At 42.3% G+C, this 21,181-nt stretch overlaps 1 protein-coding gene across 28 annotated transcripts in view; it reads right to left on the bottom strand.

Moving 5' to 3' along the window:
- The window catches only part of ANK2 (ankyrin 2), a 572,992-nt gene that overhangs the window by 213,415 nt on the left and 338,396 nt on the right, over window positions 1-21,181 (bottom strand). For all 28 annotated transcript variants that reach the window (XR_012158530.1, XM_073340925.1, XM_073340929.1 and 25 more), the window contains one exon: window positions 13,871-13,972. Coding sequence is in view for 27 of the 28 variants with exons in the window: in XM_073340925.1 (XP_073197026.1) it covers window positions 13,871-13,972 (102 nt within the window). In the remaining variant the exon portion in view is untranslated. The remainder of the gene's footprint in view (window positions 1-13,870; window positions 13,973-21,181) is intronic.

Genomic DNA, 21,181 nt, shown 5'->3' with positions numbered 1-21,181 from the left:
ACTTTTTTCATATAGAATAGAAAATGAATGGTTCATCTTTAAAAGCCATCATCCTAAACATGTGGTATATAAGGGGTTGTTGGCAGTTCAAAAAGACAGTCAATCAGCTCATAGGGATAGAATGCAACATGACAACTTTGTCTGCACAATTTAGCAAAGAACCGGAATCTTGTCCATTGACATTTCCAAATTTCTGTTCAGAAACCAAGAAATAATCAGTAATTTATGATTTTCACAACACATTGGGGCACTCCTGTTCACATTAAAGGAAGCAATGACAATTCTATAATAATTTAAGCATGCAATAAAGCACCATAAAGACGCTAAATAAATGCTACTGTCAATATATTCTGAAACAGTAGCGGTTATCAAACTTTGGAAATACTAAAAACCAATGAAATACATTTGATTCTCTAGCTAGTCATTTCCCTAATTCAAATCACAGTACTTGAGAAATAACGGCTCCAATTCAAGAAAACACTTTACCAGGGGTTAGTCTATTCTATTCAGAAAAGCACATTTAACCTTAAGCATAGACCCACAAGAATTATTTCTCTATCCAACAACAAAGCATACCATTTTAAAGAAAGGAAAAGGCAAATTTGGAGCACCAGTGCATTTAACATGTGACACTAAATTTTCAAAGCAGTACACAGGCTTTTCTCCCTAAAGTCAAATGTATACCTTCTTGTCCAATGTGCATGGGGGCACACCTTTTCCCAAGCAGGTTGAGGTGGGGCTTGCATATGGCTCATAGATCCATGACTGTATAAATACACCATCCAAATTGCATGCAGAATGAAAGCTAAATAGCTGCTGAACCATCAAGGCTGAAGTAGCAGCTGCAGCATGACTCCTGTACTATTCCCTAGTCTGAAAGAGCAGGATTCTATCCCTTCTGATCCTACAGAACTCCACTAAGCACATTTTTCATTTTAGCTGTGTGCAAGACCCAGGAATTAGCCCCTCGTAGGATTTTTTCATTAGCTAGGAATGACTTCCGTCATTTAAGAGACCCACAGGAAGTGTTTTATTCTTGGTATGACTGAAGAGAGCAAATAGATATTTAAGGAAAGCGCCTGAGAGTACGACGACAGATGAGAGCATGGTGATGCTAGGAAATGACAGCATTAAATAACAGTGAGTTGATTGAAAGCAGCAGTGGTCCTATCCATGCCCATTATGCAGCAAATATGGTAAACAGTGTATTGTCTCCCTCCACATTACAAGTCTGTCACATGTTAGGCCACAGCTGCTTGTTCACTTTGAGTCCAGTTCTGTCAAATTTAGGATTACTTGCCTCATAAGCTACTACTCAATATAGGGCAAGGATGGCAGAATCTGACAGTTTATAGTCAAATGGCTTCAATTAGAAATCAAACAGAATAATTAAAAGATACAAATTTAGAACTTGTGGTCTACCAGAACTTTCTTTGTAACCTTGGCAATAGTATAATTCTAGCTTTTATTCATTGTCTGTCTTAACCTCAAGAATCTAGTTAATGGCTATAACCCCAGCCCATCACCATGTTGCAAATGGTAAGCTTTTCAGAGTCTTAAGAACAGAGAGACAATGAGGGTATGTCTACAGAGAGACTTGGTGAGCAAGCCAGGGAGTAAATGTACAATGCTCTAACCTGTTGTTTTAATCAGCAGTAGATCAAGGGGACTACTGTAAATGGGTAAGTATCAGAGCTCAAATCAGAACAAAGAAGTGGGTGGATCAATTCCGTGCTTAGACCAGTTGACCATGTCTCTTCCCACTGCACTCTGCCGATTTAATTTAAGTGTTGGTTTACTTTACGTATGACTGCATACTGTGCAAGTCAGTATAAAATGAATGAGCATAACCCAAAAATACATAGATGGCATTAGAGCCTCTATTCAGTCTTAATGATCAGTGGAAACAGCAAAAGGTCAGCTGGGTAAAGTCCAACATATTCAGAAGAGAGGCTGGCTGGCATCCAAAAAGCACTTTATCTAATTAAGTGGACCAGGACAGCAGAGATCCACAGAGGGAAAGATTCATGTGAAGAGTTCTCCTTTCAAGACTATTCTGGAGGCCCTGATACAATGAAAGAAGCTTATGTCAAAAATTCAAGCTCCAGTCCTACATGAGACTTAAAATGAGAGAGCTCTTCAGAGAGAGTCAATATTTGCCTGAGTACAAATAGGGCAACAGAGGATGAGGGAGAACGATGAAACTATCTCACGGCAAGGGGATTTCACTGGGAATGAGTCTGCTGCACAGTGTTCACAGCTTCTGTAATTTTATTGCTAGTCTCATAATATTTGGTGTTTTTCTTGAAGCCCTGCTTCTCAAAAGTCATGCAATTACTCAGGAATCTCAAATCTCATTTTAAAAAGAAAAGTGATTTTCTAGCCCTCTTGGTTATAGAGAAATACTAAAAAACAAGACTCCTAAAGGCTCAAAACACCTCAAAGCAAATAAAAAGGTTTTTTTTAATGTCACGATTTTTAAGCCAATCTTATGGAGTTTGGGGCCGAATTCATAACATTTGAATGCTTGGGGTTGGCACACTGCCAAATGCCACTTTCAAACTTATGAGAGGGACAGGAAGAAATTGCTTGGGAGCATCAGAGAAGACCCAGGCCATGCCCCTTATTCAGACACTTGTGGATTTTTCTTCTTCAAGTCCTTCAATCAGGGTGAGGCTGAGGGTGGTACTGGCCACTGACTTCAACAGAGCCAGAATTTCAAATGAATGTTTTTCTGTGAGAGCAAAGTAGGGTGCAAGGACAACGTGAGGTGAATAAGAGCTGTAAAGAGTTTGATTTTTCACTGGACTGAGAGGTGGGGTAGGATATGTGGTTGTTGAGAGAGTGGACCATGGGGAGAAATTGTATGCTAACATTAGGCAATTTGCCTCTTCATTATTTGTCTATATCCATCTGTCTTGTCTAGTAAGATGGTAAGCTCTTCATGTCAGAAATGTCTTCTGTTTGTACAGTGCCTCACACAATGGAGTGCCATTCTGGAGTGCTACTACCAGAAGTACTAATAAATTTATTTGAACCAACTTCCAAATATTAATATTTGTCTAGGCATAGTCCATTCAGAAAGATGGATGTGATTCAAGCTAGTTCTTCTGTCCCTAGTAAACGATGGGAATAGGCAACCTGGAGGAAATGTCATAAAACCTTTCTATCCCTGAACCAAACCCAACCTGAACCTTGAAGGCACAACTAGATTTCATTAAGGAATACCTAGTAAGGTTCCTTGATTCTCCTTCCCTTCTTACCACACCTCCCACCTCTCTTGAAGGCAATGGAGGGGAGGAACTACAGGAACTATAGTGAGCACCTGGAGGGTTTGTGGTGATGAAGCTGGGAGACTGGACATTTGATGAATGAGGATGGGAAAGATTGCATTAAACTAGAATGGGATGTAGTCACATCTACAAAACACATTAGGAAAGTGAACAGTCTACCTTCATTATAAACACATGCATTGTGAGTCTCAAACCCTACTCTCCAAGTTCAGTGTGCATGAAAGGTGTCTAAATATTCCTCCCTTTGTACACTTCTGTGACACCAACCACCACCCTCTATTGGCTGCAGATCCAAACACACACCATCCTCAAGTTCACCCACCTGTTATGAAATGGACCAGAGACTTGACCCTTTTGGGAGCTGAGATGAGGCAAAGTCAAAAGGTGCATGTTATTCTCCATACACAGTCTAGCCACAACAAGGGTTATCTCTTATACAGGGCAGAACTATAAATTGAGCATGATTAAAATATTGCACCTATGTACTAAAACATAACTTCAAGATTCTAATAATGTTGGTTTCTGGGGTTCCCCCCCCCCATTAACAGGTATGTATTTACCTTTTCAGCTCTATCTTAATGCTTCTTTATTTACAAATCCATTCCAGGGGGAAATTAGGATGGAAACAAGCAATTTTGTTTCAAAATCAGAACTAATAGAACATAGACCAGATGACTGGTTCAAAGAAGATAAACTACCACTCATTCTCACAGTGAGAATCTCTGCAGGCAAAAGAGTGAACACACATTGTCAGATGACCATGGCCAAGAAACTAAAAGTAGAAAATGGTACTCTTTACTCCTGACCATGAAGGAGGCCTGTCACAGTTAATTCTTTGTAGTTGAAAGTCCCAAAGCCAGATGACAGACTGTCTTGAGGACACAAATTACCCAATGCATGGGGAAACAGTTCCATGGTGTATGGGAACTATGAGAATCCAAACAATATGCTAATCAAATACATTCATTTTAATAGGCCTATAAGGACTGCTGTCTTTACTAATTGCCTTCCAAGCACTTAAGATACTTTGCATTTTATAGAAAATTCCTATACTATTTCCTGCCAATATAAGAAAAATGACTTCACAGAATCCTAGAACTGGAAGGGACCTCGAGAGGGCATCCAGTCCAGACCCTTGCACTTAAGGCAGGACTAAGTATTATTTATACCATCCCTGACAGGTGGCGTAGGGGATGTCAACCTAAGATATGCAACTTCAGCTACGCTAATAGTGTAGCTGAAGTCGGCGTATCTTAGGTCGACTTACCTGGCCACGAGGACGGCAGCAAGTTGACCACTGCCCCATCGACTCCACTTCCGCCTCTCGTGAGCTGGAGTTCTGGAGTCGACGGGGAGTGGTTTTGGGGATCGATTTATCACGTCTAGATGAGACACGATAAATCAATCCCCAATAAATCGATCACTACCCGCCGATCCAGCGGGTAGTGAAGACCTGCCCTTACAATACTCCTGCTAATACATCCCAGAATGTTTGCTTTTTTTTGCAACAGTGTTACACTGTTTACTCATATTTAGCTTGTGACCCATTATGATCCCCAGATCCCTTTCCACAGTACTCCTTCCTAGGCAGTCATTTCTCATTTTGTACGTGTGCAACTGATTGTTCCTTGCTAAGTGGAGTACTTTGCATTTGTCCTTATTGAATTTCATCCTATTTACCTCAGACCATTTCTCCAGTTTGTCCAGATCATTTTGAATTTTAATCCTATCCTCCAAAGCACTTGCAACCCCTCCCAGCTTGGTATCATCCACATTGCCATAATCTAAATCATTGATGAAGGTAGGGAACAGAACCAGACCCAGAACCAATCCCTGCTGGACCCCACTTGTTATACCCTTCCAGCATGACTGTGAACCACTGATAACTACTCTCTGAATCATTTTCCAACTGACTTACTGAATCAGACCATGTTAATACACATAAAACACAGTACTTTGCACAATAATTGACCATTGATGTTGTATAGCATGTGTGGGTATAAACCTAGTTTAGACCTTCACACCAGTCCTAAGCCACTGATGCTGAAAGTTGGTGTCACCACAGTGTATTGCACAGGAGTCAAATCTCTTTCAAGCAACTGCAAAATTATGCAGTGTTTATTTTGACCTCTCTATTTTACATGTACAGGTCACACTGTACCTGCTTTTTTCATTGTCAGTGGTTAATGGATCCAGTGCTTCACCCAATATCGTTAACATACTTTTAGAAAAGAGGAGTTTTGTCTAACCAGTTCCAGAAAGGAAGCACTTCATGGAATGGATAAAACAGTACCAGCAGTAGTCATGGTTGGTAGTAGAATAGGAACCGTTAACTAATAGAAATGCCCCAGCATTTAGACATTGTCAAAAGTAATAAAATATTGCACTCTCATCTTGATGTAATTGCAGGGCTACTATCATGGTCTTTAGAAAAGTGTTTCCATCTTTCCCAAATGATCTATTAGACTGTGACTAGCAACTATTCCACTTCTTAATGTCTGTGGTACTTTATGTCCTCTCATGAGGAACCACAGGCCTAGGCGGTACAGTCTATTTGTTGTCACTGCACAGAATCTCAGCTCCTTAGTTATAATTCATGACAAAACAGACACATGGCTCCTCTTAAAATGTGAAAGAACAAAAGTTCCCCAACTGGATGAATGTAAATCTTAGAAGCAGGTTTCTGATGCACATATTTAAATTTAGAATTTGCTTCTCATAAATCCTCTCAAAAGTAACTAATGGGGTGGAACATAGCCAAAATGTTTTTGAAGTATCTGCAGATTTTTTTTCAGCATTCACCCAGTTCTACCTATTATACTGACAATTCTTTGGAACAAGCCATTTCTTTAAAAAAAATAGAAACTCCTCAAATAATACTTTTAAAAAGAACCCAGTAATTCTCTTTATGCTCTCAATAACACAGAGTGTACAACATTAGATTCTGAAGTGCAGAAGGATCTCCCTCCCCCCCCCCCCCCCGCAACTCTTTTTTATTCAAATTTTGATGTGACACTTGACTACTTAATCATCTCCTATTTTACTTTGGCAGACAAGATACTTTTCTGAAGTAGTTAGGAAGAGCTATGTGATTATTTTGGTTCTCATTCTTAAAACCACTCTTTAACAAAATAATGGCCTCATCTGTGAAATTTTAGTTAGAGTTTTGACAATTTTTTCCTTCTAAACCTTCATTATCTGAGCTTTCTACAATGACCATGGTATATCACAAAGACTTTTTTTCTGGGCTGAATGTTGGCATATGGACAGCTAGGGAACAAGAGATTTTAGTGAGGCTGTTTAGGAGATATTAGAAGGTTACTGGGAGATGAGAGGATCACAATAACTCAGCAGTGACCTGGCCCTGGCCCTGGCCCTGACCCTTTCCTAGCCTGCCCCATCAATATGCAAGACTGCACTCCGGCTTCGTGCGGATTCACTGACACTGGGAACTCACCACAGTGTGAGTTCTGCCAGCAGTAAGCTGAGTCCAGTCCTATGGCCAATACATTGCAGCTGTTTTTGATCATTCTAAAAGTAGGGGTTTTGTTTTTTTTAGCCTCTGTTGGAGTCTGTGCACCGAATTTTAGTTCACCTTGCAGGGTTTTAGTCCCGAAACAGAACTGGATGAAATTTCTGTTGAAGTATTTGCTACATTTGTGTTTGGTTATTTTTCCTTTACCTATTTTTTAAAAATCTAAAACATCAGCTTTTATGCAAATTTTACTTCCTTCCTGCAAACTCTCAGCCATTGTACAAATTCAGGGGTCATTTTTCCCAAATTTCATTAGACGTTCTCAGCAAATTAGACATACATGACTTGATTTCGCAAGTTCTTAGTACATGGAATTGTCACGGACTTCAGTGGGAGAACCACGGGTGCTAGACTTGCAGTATTGGTCCCAAAAGAGCACAACTCCTACAGATAATTATATGCATGCTTAACCATATGCATGAGTGGTCGTCCCATTAAATTAAACTGCACTACTCAACTGCAAAAAGTTAAGCATGTGTCTAAGTGTTTGCAAGATTAGGTCTTCTGTCACTATTTGATGCAAACTGGGCTCATGGAACAGGCTTATTGATGAAAAACCCAACCCAAAGTCTAAGGCAGCGGTCACCAACTGTTGATCGCGATCAACTGGTCGATCCTAGAGGATCTCCCAGTCGATCGCAATTTCCAGCAAGGTAGACTCCACACCCCAGCCCCATGCCACTCCCAGAAGCAGCTAGTGCAGCCCCGCAGCCCTGAGAGTAGGAGGGGGTGGCAGGGTCTCCCTCTGCGCACTGCTCCTGCTTGCAAGCACCGCCTCTGCTTGCAGAGAGGAGCAGTATGCAGAGCCACATGCTCCCTGCCCACCCCCCCCAGGGGCCACAGGGGCGCGTTGGCCCCTTCTGGGAGCAGTGTGGGGCCAGAGTAGGCAGGGAGACTGCCTCAGCCTTGCTGAGCCCGCTACCAACTGGGAGCCGCCGGAGGTAAGTGCTGCCCAGTGGGAGGCCGCACCCCAACCCCCAGCCCCCTCCTGGAGCCAGCACCCCATACCTCCTCCTGCACCCTGAACCCCTTCCTGCACCCTGAGGCCCTGCCCAGAGCCAGCACCCCAAACGCCCTCCTGCATCCCAAGCTCCAGCCCTGATCCTCCTCTCAGAGCCAGCACCCCATACCCCCTCCTGCACCCCAACACTCTGCCCCAGCCCAGCGCCCCCTCCTGCACCCACACTCCATCCTAGAGCTTACACCCCTCACCCCCTCCTGAACCCCAACCCCCTACCCCAGCCTGGTGAAAGTGAACAAGGGTGGGAGAAGAGTGAGCGGCAGGGGGAGGGACATGGAATGAGTGGGGGGGAGGCTTTGGGGAAGGGAGGGCCTCGGGCTGGATGCTGTGCATAACAGTGGCACCCTTTGTAGCAGTAACAGCATTTCCAAAGGTGAGTAGTAATCCAAGGAGAAAAACTAGATCTCAACATTCTTTATGCTAATTTTATTGTACAACTATTTTGTAAAAACAACCAACCACTGATGGGAAAACAAACTAAAACGTGATAAATGGGCCTCTCTCATATACTCCATATTTACAAGTCTTTTTGCAACTCTTTGTAGATATAGTTAAAAAAAATCCAAAAAATTTGGCCCGTTTCCAGTCATTTGAGTCTCTAATAACAGCACTAATTGGCATTCGGCACTAGGGACGTTGTTTACTGTAGGTGATTGTGAGCAACTAGATTTTAATCTGCTTGGACACACTTAAGCCTTTCAGCTAAAAATAATCCACTGAGTGTTTGCTTACAGCCAGATACCACACAGAAATAGCCAGGGAAACCTCAGACTTCTGCACTCTGGGTCAATAGCAATCAGATGCTTTGTGGGGGATGATACTTTAGATGGCCAGGAAGAAGGGGGTGGCTGATCCTACTGCTTTCCACAGTAAAAAGGGATGTCTACATATTGCATGGAACCTCTAGAATGTTTCCCACTGTGTTCATGTACATTTTCTAACTGGAGTTTTATCTTTCTTGTAGTGGGACAATCATGTCCACGTTTCCAGCAATTGTTCCCAAGGGAGGAGTGGCACCAATAGTTGTAAAACCTCCCATTACTTCATTTGAATCCATTTAAAACTGCCCTGGAATTATGAAGTGCTTCGGGACCCACATAAAACTACCTGAGGGTCAAGCACTGACTATAAAATTACAAAAAAGATGCTTTCTGAATTTTTAGATGCTAGGTTAGAGTTTGAGAATTAAATGATCAAAGGAGCCTCCTTCTCTCTAGCAAACAAGGAGGTCATCACTAGCACATGACAACCACTGAAGTTGGAGATGCATTAGAAACCCAGTGCAGATAAGAAAAACCAACCTTCTAGAAGCACCTCTGTATTCACACCCTACAAACTATTGTAATAATCTTTATAAAATATGCCTTGTGAAGTCTCATTTGAAAACTAAAGTCACCACTGATCATTAATATTCTTGGGTGAGGTAAGTACACAATGTGTGTTAAGAGTTATGGACATAGTGGAATTATGACTAAATCAGCCACCTCAGGAGGAGCTGGTAAACAGGTCTGCTATTGACAACAGAATGTATATTTCATTCTCTGATCAGCCCTGTCTTCAGGCAAAGACAATGAAGGTCCATTTCTACACATTAGGTAAACAAAGCTATTAATCTAACAAGTGGGGGAAGAAAGAGCATGAAGTGTCCTTCACCACCAGACTCCATGTCACCTTCCTCAAAGCCTGAATAAACTTTACTTTGAGGGATAACCCTCAGAAGAATCCATTTCAAACATTTAATGGTTTATAAAGGAAGAGGGGTTGAACCTCAAATGATAAGCAATTGTGTCAACTGATTGTATACAATATAACTGTATTATAAAACTGTACAGAGTGAGGTCTTTTCTGAAAGCTAATGACACACTGGTGATTGATACCATGATGAAATGTATGTACTAACACTATATGAGGAAATAAGGATACTTAATATTAGGTTTTAAAGTCTGTGGCCAAAGAGTGGGAAACAGGTTCCCTCTCAGACAAGAGAGGAGGCAGCTATCTACCTGTCTCCTATGTAAATTCAGCACAGTGGAATCAAAACAATGTAAGCCCCATTTACACAGAAATCAGAAAGGGGTGATGGGAAGTCCACCGGAAAGGAAAAACAGCATGAGGTCATCCTGCCTCTTAAAACAAAGTCTTTGAACGATATAAGAAAAGGTAGAAGCCATCTTTGGCATCCATCACTAGACCGACACAAGGCAACAGAGCTCTTGAAAGTTGAGAAAGATGGGTCCTTCAACCACAGGGGATGGGGGGGAAGTCATCTCTGGAAACTGAATATAGGTGAGAAACCATCTTGAACAAAGCGTGTACCTTGCTAGATTCAGTTTTAAATTTTTAGATGCATATTTTCACTTTTACATGCAACGCTTTCTAACTTTATTCATTTTATTTGGCATCACTTAACCTATGTCCTGTTAAAATATTTGTTTTATTTTTTTTTACCATAAACCATACAGAGAAGGGTTATTTACCATGGTTAAGTTAAAAAGCTGTCATGTGCTTTTCTGTCTTTAGAGGAAAAAAACTACTCTGTTATTTCTCTGAACTGTCCAGAAGAGGGCTTCACATTACACAGCACATGATTTGGTGAAAATTCAGGATTGGAAGTGTGCTGGGGTCACCTTGATGTAACCAAGGCTGGTGGAAGCCTGAGTGGATTGTGGGGCCATAGACATACTACTAGGGTCAGAGCTGCTGAACCTGGATTGGCTACACAGCACACAAACACTCAGAGCATGACCTACATGTTTGTAGGTTGGCTCAGTGTCTCAGGCTGTGAGCTACAGCAGCAAAGCACTAAGTCACACAGGGTTGCTGGGCAAGTAGTGACACAATCCCTCACTGGTCTGGATTGCACCCTACGTTGTGATAGTATACATCTTCTGTTATAATTGAGAAATAAAGATTCAATATCCATCTTTCACCTATGTGGCCTGGTGAGAGATGGGCTAATTTTGTAGCTGTCCCAACCTACTTATAAATTGCCTTTCTTTTGCCTGAGTGGATTCTCAATGCCCTGCTTATGGAAAACATCCACAGATCCTCCACCTGACTCTCTAGGACAGGGGTGGGCAAACTTTTTGGCCTGAGGGCCACATCAGGGTTCCAAAACTGTATGGAGGGCCAGGTAGGGAAGGCTGTGCCTCCCCAAACCCTAACCCTATCTGCCCCCTCCCACTTCCTGCCCTCTGACTGCCCCCCTCAGAACCCCCGACCCATCCAACCTCCCACACTCCTTGTTCCCTGACCGCCCCCTCCTGGGACCCCCTGCCCCTAACTGCCCACGGGACCCCACCCCCTATCCAATCCCCCCTGCTCCCTGACCCCTATCCATACCCCCGCCCCCTGACTGGCCCCCCGGGACCCCGCCCCCTATCCAAGCCCCCCTCTAAAGCCCCTTTCAGAATGTGGCCCTGCAAACATGGGCAGAGGACTCAGGAGGAGCAGAGGCAGCCGCGCAGCTGGAGAGAAGCAGCAGTTTCCCCTTCAAAGCGTCGCTTCTCTCCAGCCAGCTGCACGGCCACCCAGTACTCCTCCTGAACCCTCCACCCACGTTTGCCGTGCTCCCGCCACCCAGCTGCTCCCCTGAGGCTGCAGGTGAGCCTCCCTCCCTGCTCTCCCCTGCCCCCGCAGTGCAGCCCCCTCCTGCACAGGTGGGCGCAGCGCACTGAGGCTATGGGGGAGGGGAAATAGCAGGGGGGGCAGGGGCTAGCCCCCCCGGCCGGGAGCTCAGGGGCCAGGCAGGATAGTCCCACGAGCCGGATGTGGCCCGTGGCCCGTGGTTTGCCCACCTCTGCTCTAGGAGTTAAATGCCTTATAGGGAAAATTTACTTCACGGCAATTCAAAGCAAGATGTGCACGGGGGGGTTTAGGGACGTAGCAGAATCACCATAAAAGTAAAGAGGTCCCCTGCCAACTTCACAATTTGGTACCAACATGCTTAACAGCAGAATTATATAGCTTTATTTTTTAGTTATTGTATCTATTTAGTTTAGGCATTTATACAACAGCTGTGAATTGTACAAACACATTGTTTCTATCTTCTTTCATGTTTACTTGCCACACCTCCTGAGCAATCAAATTGCAGTAATGTAATCAGATCATCCTAGGGAAACATCATGGGAAACTAGATATAAAAAAAAACTTGATATAAAAAAGAAAATGCGGACTCAAATTGGGGTGCTTATTAGTAAATTAGATTCATGTAGATCTTTATGTTTATTTCTGTGTACTTAACAAACAAACACAATATATTGCAATTTGGCAAGGTTCATTTCTCCTGGAATGTGTGTCAAAATACCAAATTTGCTAAAAATCTTGACCAATAATAATAATTACATTAATTATTATTTATTTGAATTACTGTCACACCTAGGAGGCTAGTCATAGGTTCGGTACAAACACAGACCAAAACGACAGTTCCTGCCCCAAAGAGTTATTAATTATGGTATTAATGCATGTAAAACAAACATTCACTTTCTCAGATCTCCTCCTCTATCTTATTTATTTAGCTCACAAAAATAGTTTTATAGCCCACAGTCCTTAAATCTATTCAAAACTCTGCTGCAGAAATCATCTTCCTGGCTTGTTGCTTCAACTGAATTGCATTCCTCTACTGGTTCCTCATTCTCCACTGCATCATGGACAAATTACTTCTTTTCACTTTTAAAACCATATTACGGCCTCTCTCTTATATGGCCTAGAGCCATCAACCTCCTCATTGGCTCTGCTAGTGTTACCAGCCTTTATTGCTCTTTAATCAAAGTTTCACACAAGCACCTTCACACTTTCTTCTCTTCTGCATGTGAGGAGCTCTCTGTAAAGATGCCCACACAACACTTAACAATGGCTAGGCACTTGGTGTGCTGTGAATGTTGCTTTTTACATTCATTATAGTCGTCTCATTATTACTTTGTGCCGCTATCCCAAATTGTGTCTTATCACATACTAAAACTGCAAGCTCTTTGGGGCAGAAACTATCTTTGCATTTTAAGTGTGTACAATCCCTAGTGCAATGGAGTCATGATCCCCAGTTGGGTCTTGAGGATGCTACTGCAGTACAAATAAATAACAATAAATAAATACTGGCTGCATGTTTGCATGACCTGCATGTTTGTAGGTTGGCTAAGTGTCTCATGCTGTGAGCTACAGTAGCAAAACACTGTAAGTCACACAGGGTTGCTGGAACGAGAATATGAAAAATGAGAGACAAGGTGGGAGAGAGGTAAATCTCAGCTTTGGCTGATGAGAGATACAAGCTTTTGAGCTTACACAGAATTCTTCAGGTCCTGAAGACCTCTCCCACCTTGTGTCTCTAATATCCTAGGACAGACATGCCTTAAACACCACTGCATATAATATGAAAAATATCAGTTCCTCTTATTTGTTTGAAAAAGAGTGAGTGCATGAGTAGCAGTGTGAAGAGGAGGATTGGGATAACTAGTGGACAGATATCGGTGGGGTGGTAGCTTGCATAGGTGACTGTTAAAGCTGGGAAGCTGAACCTCACTACACTCTGCTACCACAATAGATAGGACACGAGAGGAGGAGCTGGAAGAAAAAAGTAGTAAGCCAGCTGCAGAGCACTCATCCATGAGAAAGAACTGCCCAGGAACAAACTCTTCCCAGCTAGTATGATTGGGAATCCAAGGTTTACATTAAATTATAACATTTTTTTCACACCCAAAGCCAATTTATTTAGCTAGAAAGTACTTTTTCAGTGTGGTTTGAATTGTGGTACTGCCAGGAATAAGGGGCTCAGAAAGGCTTGTTTGCTTACAATACAGATGTTCTGTTAAATATGTGCTGTGGGCGTAGTCATCTGTGCCAAAGTGGATGCTCCAAGTAAAAGGCCAGGGCTGAAAATGTAGCCCAAACTGACTCAGAACTTGACTGTGAAGGTCTTAAATTGATCTAAACCATAAAGCCATGTAAGGTTTTCCTATTTGCAGGGTCTTTATCTGTTACATACAATACTTGTGTACAGCAAACAGATGCCCATGCAGTCTCTCTTACCTGATTACATGTGTTGATGTCTATTCCACCCTTCAGATATTCCACTACTTTGTCCAGATTGCCAGCTCTGGCAGCTCGAAGGAAGCTTGCATTGCTGTCAGACTGTGACAAGAGGAGGAAAAAAACAAAATTCAGATTACTGCTTTAAAGAGAATACAGCACTGATACAATAATAGGTATCCACATTGTATGCTGCAGCTGTAACAATATGGTGCAAAGAAAACTGTCCATACATTTTACCTTCATTGATTCCTATACACCCCAAACAGTACAAAATTGGTACAAAGGACCTATCGAGTCTCAGACTGAGCAAAATATTGCAACAATTGCCAAAGGTAAAAAATTAGTTAGCCTGAAGGAAGAGAGTAAAAATCCTGCTAGTTAGCATTAACAATAGTACTGAAAGGAACAGAGTCTAGCTAAGTACAACCAACTTGCCAGTCACAGAATCCCTCTATCTATATATGTGTCCATATAGGATAGTTTACTAACATTTCAGCAGGAACCTCTGATGACTCTAAGGTAGTTTACTAACATTTCGCCTGGTCATAAGCAAACAATCATCTCTTCTGCTGTTGTTTCCATTATTGAGAGAGAAATCTCACTAGAGTTTGGGCTCTTATTTGACTGTGCCTGGCTAACACTCACTCACTCAAAACACCCAGTAAAAATATTTGAATGAGAGAAGGCCCCAGCAGACATCCGTAATCAGCGGAGATGAGCATGACTAAAACAGCTTGAACACATGAACAATTATTAACAGAGTGTGTAAATGTGGCACGGCAGACAGCCCTAACAAGTTTCCCAAGAAAACAGTGCTGCAGGTAGGTTTAACCTTGGGCCACAGACCCAAAGGGGATGAAGTATCCCAGGTGAAGTATCTATATCCAGGTGAAGTATCTATATCCAAGATAATGTTGAAACCATCATCATTCCCCTCCTATGCTGTTTTTGCTCATATATTCACATTTAAAGTCCAACAGGTTTATTGCCAGTAACCCAAGGGAGTATCAAATGCTTTTAGCCCAGCTCCCTTTGTCTTTAATTAGAGCACAGAATTCAGATTGGCCAACAGACACAAACACAATGATGCACATATGTGAGCCTGCAGTTAAGTCAATTGCCAATTAATACAGCTGTCAGCAGAGAGAGAAGAAAGGAGTGCTATAGCAGCAGGGTTAAATCAGTATGATTATGGTCATGTATGAAGATTTGGGGACCTAATGAAAGAGAGAGTAATTCTTGCTATTTTATACTTTCTGCAGGCAGAACAGAAAATGCAATTTGAAGGGAAAGGCTAAATAAAAAAAAATCTACTAGTATGTTTTTGACTGGTAACATTCTTTCTAGCACAGGAGGAAATTATTGAGATCATAGTGATGCAGAAGAATAGGCATAAGAATGGTCTGCTACTTAAAGTTTTGCTGAAATATCTCACACTTACATTAAACACATTTTCCATCTACTCCCATCTCCCTGCTAGGAACAAGACTGCGAAGCCCATTCTCCTGAAGGCCCCACAATACTCAAAGCCAGCTTTTGTGCAGCTTAATAATACTAATCACATTGATCCATTTATTTCAACCACCACTGTTCTTCATCCCTCCATAGGAGATCAATTTACATCACTGGTTCCTACCTATTTTAATCTACAGCAGATGGAGATCATTAGAACTATTCTTTTTGCAACTGTATTTCATGCCAAGACAAAAAATTTCCTTCCAAATTCCTTTCAGCAAATTTCAGTACATTTTCCACGTCTTTTATGGTGTTAAGAAAACAGACGATCTTTCTTACACACAGCAGGGTGGAGAAGAAAGGTAGCATAGGAATTTGGATTTACAGAGCCTGAGGCGTGAGCCAATCAGGCATTGGATGAAGCATGACACAGCAGCAGTCTCTGCCACATGCTTGAAACTGTATCAGTGGTTTTCAACCTATTATCAGTGGAACACTGGGGATCGGCAGACTATGTGAAAGGGGTCCACAAAAGGTTGTTGTTACCAAAAACAGTGCTTTTCAACCTGTGGTCCGTGGACCTCTGGAGGTCTGCAGACTATGTCTAAGATTTCCAAATGGATCCACACCTGCATTTGAAATTTTTTAGGGGTCCAGAAATGAAAAAAGTTTGACAACCGTTGGTCCATATCAAAGGAGATCTTGAGCAGTGCAGCATCTTCTGTATTACACGTGTGTGCACACAGCAAAATTATACTGTAATTTTTACTTGACCTTGAAAAAAATCAACTGTCTTGAAGTAGAAGCATTGACAAAGGGTTTTAAACACATAAAACCCTAACTGGTGTGGTACCTGCCTCCTTGAATGACTGCATCTCTTCATGTGATACTGCTGGAGTTAAAAGCAGGAGAGGTGCTCATGCTGAAGCCTCCTCCCCCTGTGTAGAAGAGTTTAAAAGATGGCCATTGAGAATGTCCTGCCAGCATCACTTGGCTTCAGAATTTGCTCCCCACCCACTTGGTCTCAAATATCCTAGATGTGTTGACCTTCAGGTCATACTACAGGGTTGAGCTTTGTAGGAGAGATTCTGAAGAGTAGGAGGTTGGTTGAGGAGCAATTTCTTAGAAAGGGTGAGGTGTTTGGTGGGTTTTTTTTCCTATTTTTTCTTTTTAATGAAAAGTTTGCTTGCTTGCTGTTGGTTTGTGCTTAGTTGTGATTTTAAACAATTGTCAAAGCTGCCCAGATGTTGGAATAGGGGTGTTGGGTTTGTATGTTACAAATCTAAATTAAAGTTTTAGAAGTGCTAACATTTAGGTTTATATTTGTGTCAGAACTTTAAGAAAAAAAATATATGTATCGATTCAAGCATAGAGAGAAAGGCTACAGATCCTTACAAAGGTCTCCACCATGAGGCAAAACTTCAAGAGCTGAACATATTTAGCCTTTAAAAAAAAAAAGAATAGGAAAGATTTGATTGCAGTGCATAAATATTTTAAAGGGTGACACCTGCACTTTGGGACAGACCTGCTCTTATTACAGAGAGATGGTAAAAGAAGAGGTTGTGATGGGACATGTTTGGAATTTATTATATCAAGGGGATTTATATCAAAACCTCAGCAGAGAGAAAAGGAGCAGGTACTACCGCTGAATTTGGATTGAAGGACGAACCAGTGCTTAATGTATTCTCTGTACCAGTTGAAAAGCTGGGCTGGCCAGTCAAGTGGGAGATCAAGCAGACCAAAAGTTTCTACACCTTGTAGGACATACTTGTGAAAGCACACTGTGAAATCATTAGTCAAAGGGTAGTGAACATATTTTAGTTTGAAAGTTAAAAGGATCAACTGCAGTTTGTTTTCTTTGCTCGCACAATAGCAAGCCAGATAAAATCTCCATCCACCAACTGTTTGCCACTATAGTTTTTGGTCCTGAGTGACATGGAAAGAACCACAAAAACTTCTCTCTCTGGAAAATATGTACTTCAGCTATAAATACTAGGGCTGAAATTTTTAAAGGAACCTAATAGAAGCAGTTGCTCAAATTCCACTGTAATTCAATGAGAGTTTGAGACATAAATCTCTCAGGCCCTTTGAAAGCCCCAGCCTAATCTTAATTTCCCCCCTCTCACCTCTTCCTCACTGCCACACGCACTGCACGTACATTATTTCCCCTTCTCTTTATGGTACTCCCTCTCATGTTATTAAACATCTTCTCTATCACTGGCTCTGCCAAGTATGGAACAGCACGATAGTACAGGTTGTGAGTGCAGATGCATGTGACTGCTGCCTATAGTGTCAACGCACAAACACAAACAGATGAAATAGCATTTGCCACGGAACCGTATCGTACATTGATTACAATCCATTCAGCGCTTTACAAGTCACTGATGTGAAAGCCCATTGAGCTCAAATGAAATCCCTGATATTCTCTCCTTTTCAAACCCTCCTCCCTTTTTTAAAAAAACAGGTAGAGCAGAGTATCTGCTCAGAAGGAAATTGATATGGCTTCACAGTAACTTTACAGAGTGAGAACACATTTCTCCTAAATAGGGGAAAGAATCACTTTTAATCACTTATAATGGAGGAAATGATGAAATTCTGGCTAGTTTCATCAACAAAGTATGGTCACTAGATTTTCTAGAATCCCATTAGAATCAAAATTAGTTTCTTCTTTTAATAAGAGTTTTCCAGAGTATCAATAAAAATATAATTCCAACCAAAACTTTGAAATAATGGGCCAACTTCATCTTGTGGACTTCAGTGGAGTTACATCGTAGGAATTTGGTCCAGAATACCCAAAGGCAAGTTAATTACCGGAAGCAGACCTGGTTTAATCTACACAAGACAAATTAGTTAATTATTTGTGTTACCGTAGCACCCAAAAACCTCAAATAGGATCAGGCTTCATGCTCTCTCAGGACAACAAACACATTCCTTGGTTCAAAGAGCTTACAATATAAAAAGGAAAAAACAGATGTGGGGGGGAAACAGATACAACATACAGACATAGGCCGGGGTCCTGCAAGTGGATCCACACTGGCAGACCCTTTTGCCACGGAGGTCTGACTGCAGGGCCAGGGACAAACTGCTCAGGTCACTGAAAGACACATGTCTATAGTCACAGGCAGTTTGTTATCTTCTTTTATTTGTTTTGTCTTTTACGTTTTTCTGTTTTCAATTTTCTTACATAAAACAGAATTTCCTTTCCCTATTCTATATAGAAAATCATTGACTATTTTTTTAACTTTTTTTATTAATTTCTTTTTAAAAAACACCTGTTTTTCTTTGTAAAATTAGCAAATATCCCTGCTGCCTACCCTGAAATAGGTTTTTTCCTCAAAAAAATCCGATTTAAATAAAAAAAATTCATCTAAAGATAGTTTTAATTAAGATACATTGTAGCTCAAAGAGACAATATATTCATGTAATATTTAAGAAAAGTTTTATAAATGAGTTCCAATAGTTTGTGGATTAGGGACCCAATCTTATGGGATTCCAGGGGCTTCTGTATAGATTATTTAGGTTAATCTTTCGCTCTAACCAATGGGACTCAGTGCTCAGTCTAGAAGACACCATCAGAGATGCTTAGTTTTGCAGTTCCCAAATGTGGATTTGTGTCTCCAGAGATAACATGATTGTTAACAGCAAAATGTGTTTTTAAATAAAAATAAATAATTATTATATAGAGGTGAGAAATAACAGACCTCAACCCTATTTTCTCTCTGCACATTTGTGAACACAGAGTCAATCCCTTACCTCTTTCTAAAAGTGAAAAGTTTCAAAAAGTTCAATGAATAGAAGATTGTTAGGGGCGGAATAGATCTGGACAAGGAGAAGTCTGGAGATAATGTGAGAAGGGAGGGACAGGCAGTAGAAACAAAAGTGAAACTGTTTGAGCAGCATATTCCAGAAGTCTTGAGGTCTTTCTGAGTGTAGCCTTCACTGATTTGAGATCTACCATACCATTCTCTCACTAGAAGGGAAATCCTATAATAGCAGCAGGCCATAAAAGAGACCCACTTTGGGTCTCATCTATCTCTGAGTTGTGAAGAATATGTATTAAGGTTATAACAACCAACAAGAATGCACTTTTATGTAGAAATCCATGATTAAATCAAGTCTTCCTGACTAGTGATTTAAATCATGATTTAAATCAAATCCACCCTGATCTCCCTACAGCAATAAAAGCTAGACGACGTCATCAGTCTACTGTTTTCATGAAAGCAACTCTGCTGCTGCCAGGTTTCCTCCTTCCAGAGAATGGGAGGAGACTCAAGTCCCCAACCCATGGCTCCTGCATCACTTGCCTCATTGGGAAGTAGGGCCTGAGAGTGCTTACGGAATCTGGTTCTCCGGTATTGGGGAAAGCAACTGAAGAGCATGAGCAGAATCTCAAAGTCAAATAAAGTTTCAGTAGCTTTGTAAATTAATGACTTATCCATCACGGACATCTTTGGCATTTATTGCATTGGTAAGAACCATAATGATGCTTTAAGAGCTCCCCTGTGTTCTGAAGTGTAATTCTAAATTAATTGGTTGGACTTTTTTTCCCCCAATACATTACCAAGTTTATTTTTCCGTTCTTCTCTTTGTGGATCTTTGAACATGGTCAGAAACAAACACACACACACACACCCTTGTAGCGTTCAGGTGCATTATACTCAGTACACTCAGAAAAGAGAACAGAACATATTGTTGGTGTAGGCCAGAGATGGGCAAACTATGGCCCACGGGACCGTCCTGCCTGGCCCCTGAGCTCCCGGCTGGGGAGGCTAGCCCCCAGCCCCTCCCCCACTATCCTCCCTCCCCCACAGCCTCAGCACGCCGTGCCGCCAGCACAGGAGGGGGCTGCACTGTAGGGGCAGGGGAGAGCAGGGATGGAGGCTCACCTGCAGCCTCGGGGAGCAGGCGGGCGGTGCAGGTGGCGGGAGCACGACCGGAGGACTCAGCAGGAGCACCAGTGGCCACACAGACGGCTGGAGAGAAGTGGTGCTTTGAAGGGGAAACTGCCGCTTCTCTCCGGCTGCACAGTTGCCCCGGCTCCTCCTGAGTCCTCTGCCCATGTTTGCAGGGCCACATTCTGAAAAGGCCTTTAGAGGGGGGCCTGTCAGGGGACGGGGAGGGTTGGATAGGGGGTAGGATCCCGGGGGGCGGTTAGCAGCAAGGGGTCCCAGGAGGGGGTGGTCAGGGGACAAGGAGTAGGGGGGTTGGGAAGTGGGAGGGGGAGGTTAGGGTTTGGGGAGGCACAGCCTTCCCTACCCAGCCCTCCATACAGTTTCAGAACCCCGATATGGCTCTCAGGCCAAAAAGTTTGCCCACCCCTTGTGTAGGCCAATATATTTTTCATTATAGAAAAGGAGGAGAAGCAAGCAATGATGTTCTTCATTTAAATCCATTTGAAACATATATCTCACAACAACATCCAAGGGACAAAGATCCAAAGCAGCAATTCAGCGAAAGCTGCTTATAGAGGTCCAGCCACCTCCCATGTGGCTTAGGGTCATGCTACAGGCAGCCTAACTCACTTTCCTCTCTTGAGCTGTTCAAGAAACTCAAAACTCTTTGGTCCATTCCCATCACTTTTTGGGTTGTACTTAATTAAATAAAGTTTTCAAGTCCATCCAAAAGTCCACACAAACAAAAGTTTCTCATCCTCCTCCCAGGCCTTGCTGCATGGGGCCCTTCCTGCTTTAGTGGGCCCTATCTGGCTGTCCTAACTCCCAGGACTCTCTACTGGAGCCTGCTCAGTCCTAGCTGTCTCCATTGCCCAAGAGCAGTAGGAGCCTGCAGTCACCTGGTCTCTCCCAGGTATGGCTCATTCTGTAATCAGGCTTGCCTAACCCTCCAGCCCTTAAG

The sequence above is a fragment of the Lepidochelys kempii genome, chromosome 4, assembly GCF_965140265.1.
Source record: "Lepidochelys kempii isolate rLepKem1 chromosome 4, rLepKem1.hap2, whole genome shotgun sequence".
Classification (NCBI taxonomy): Eukaryota; Metazoa; Chordata; order Testudines; family Cheloniidae; genus Lepidochelys; species Lepidochelys kempii.
Note: the sequence above shows the minus strand (reverse complement) of the source record. Positions and strands in the feature narration are given on the sequence as shown.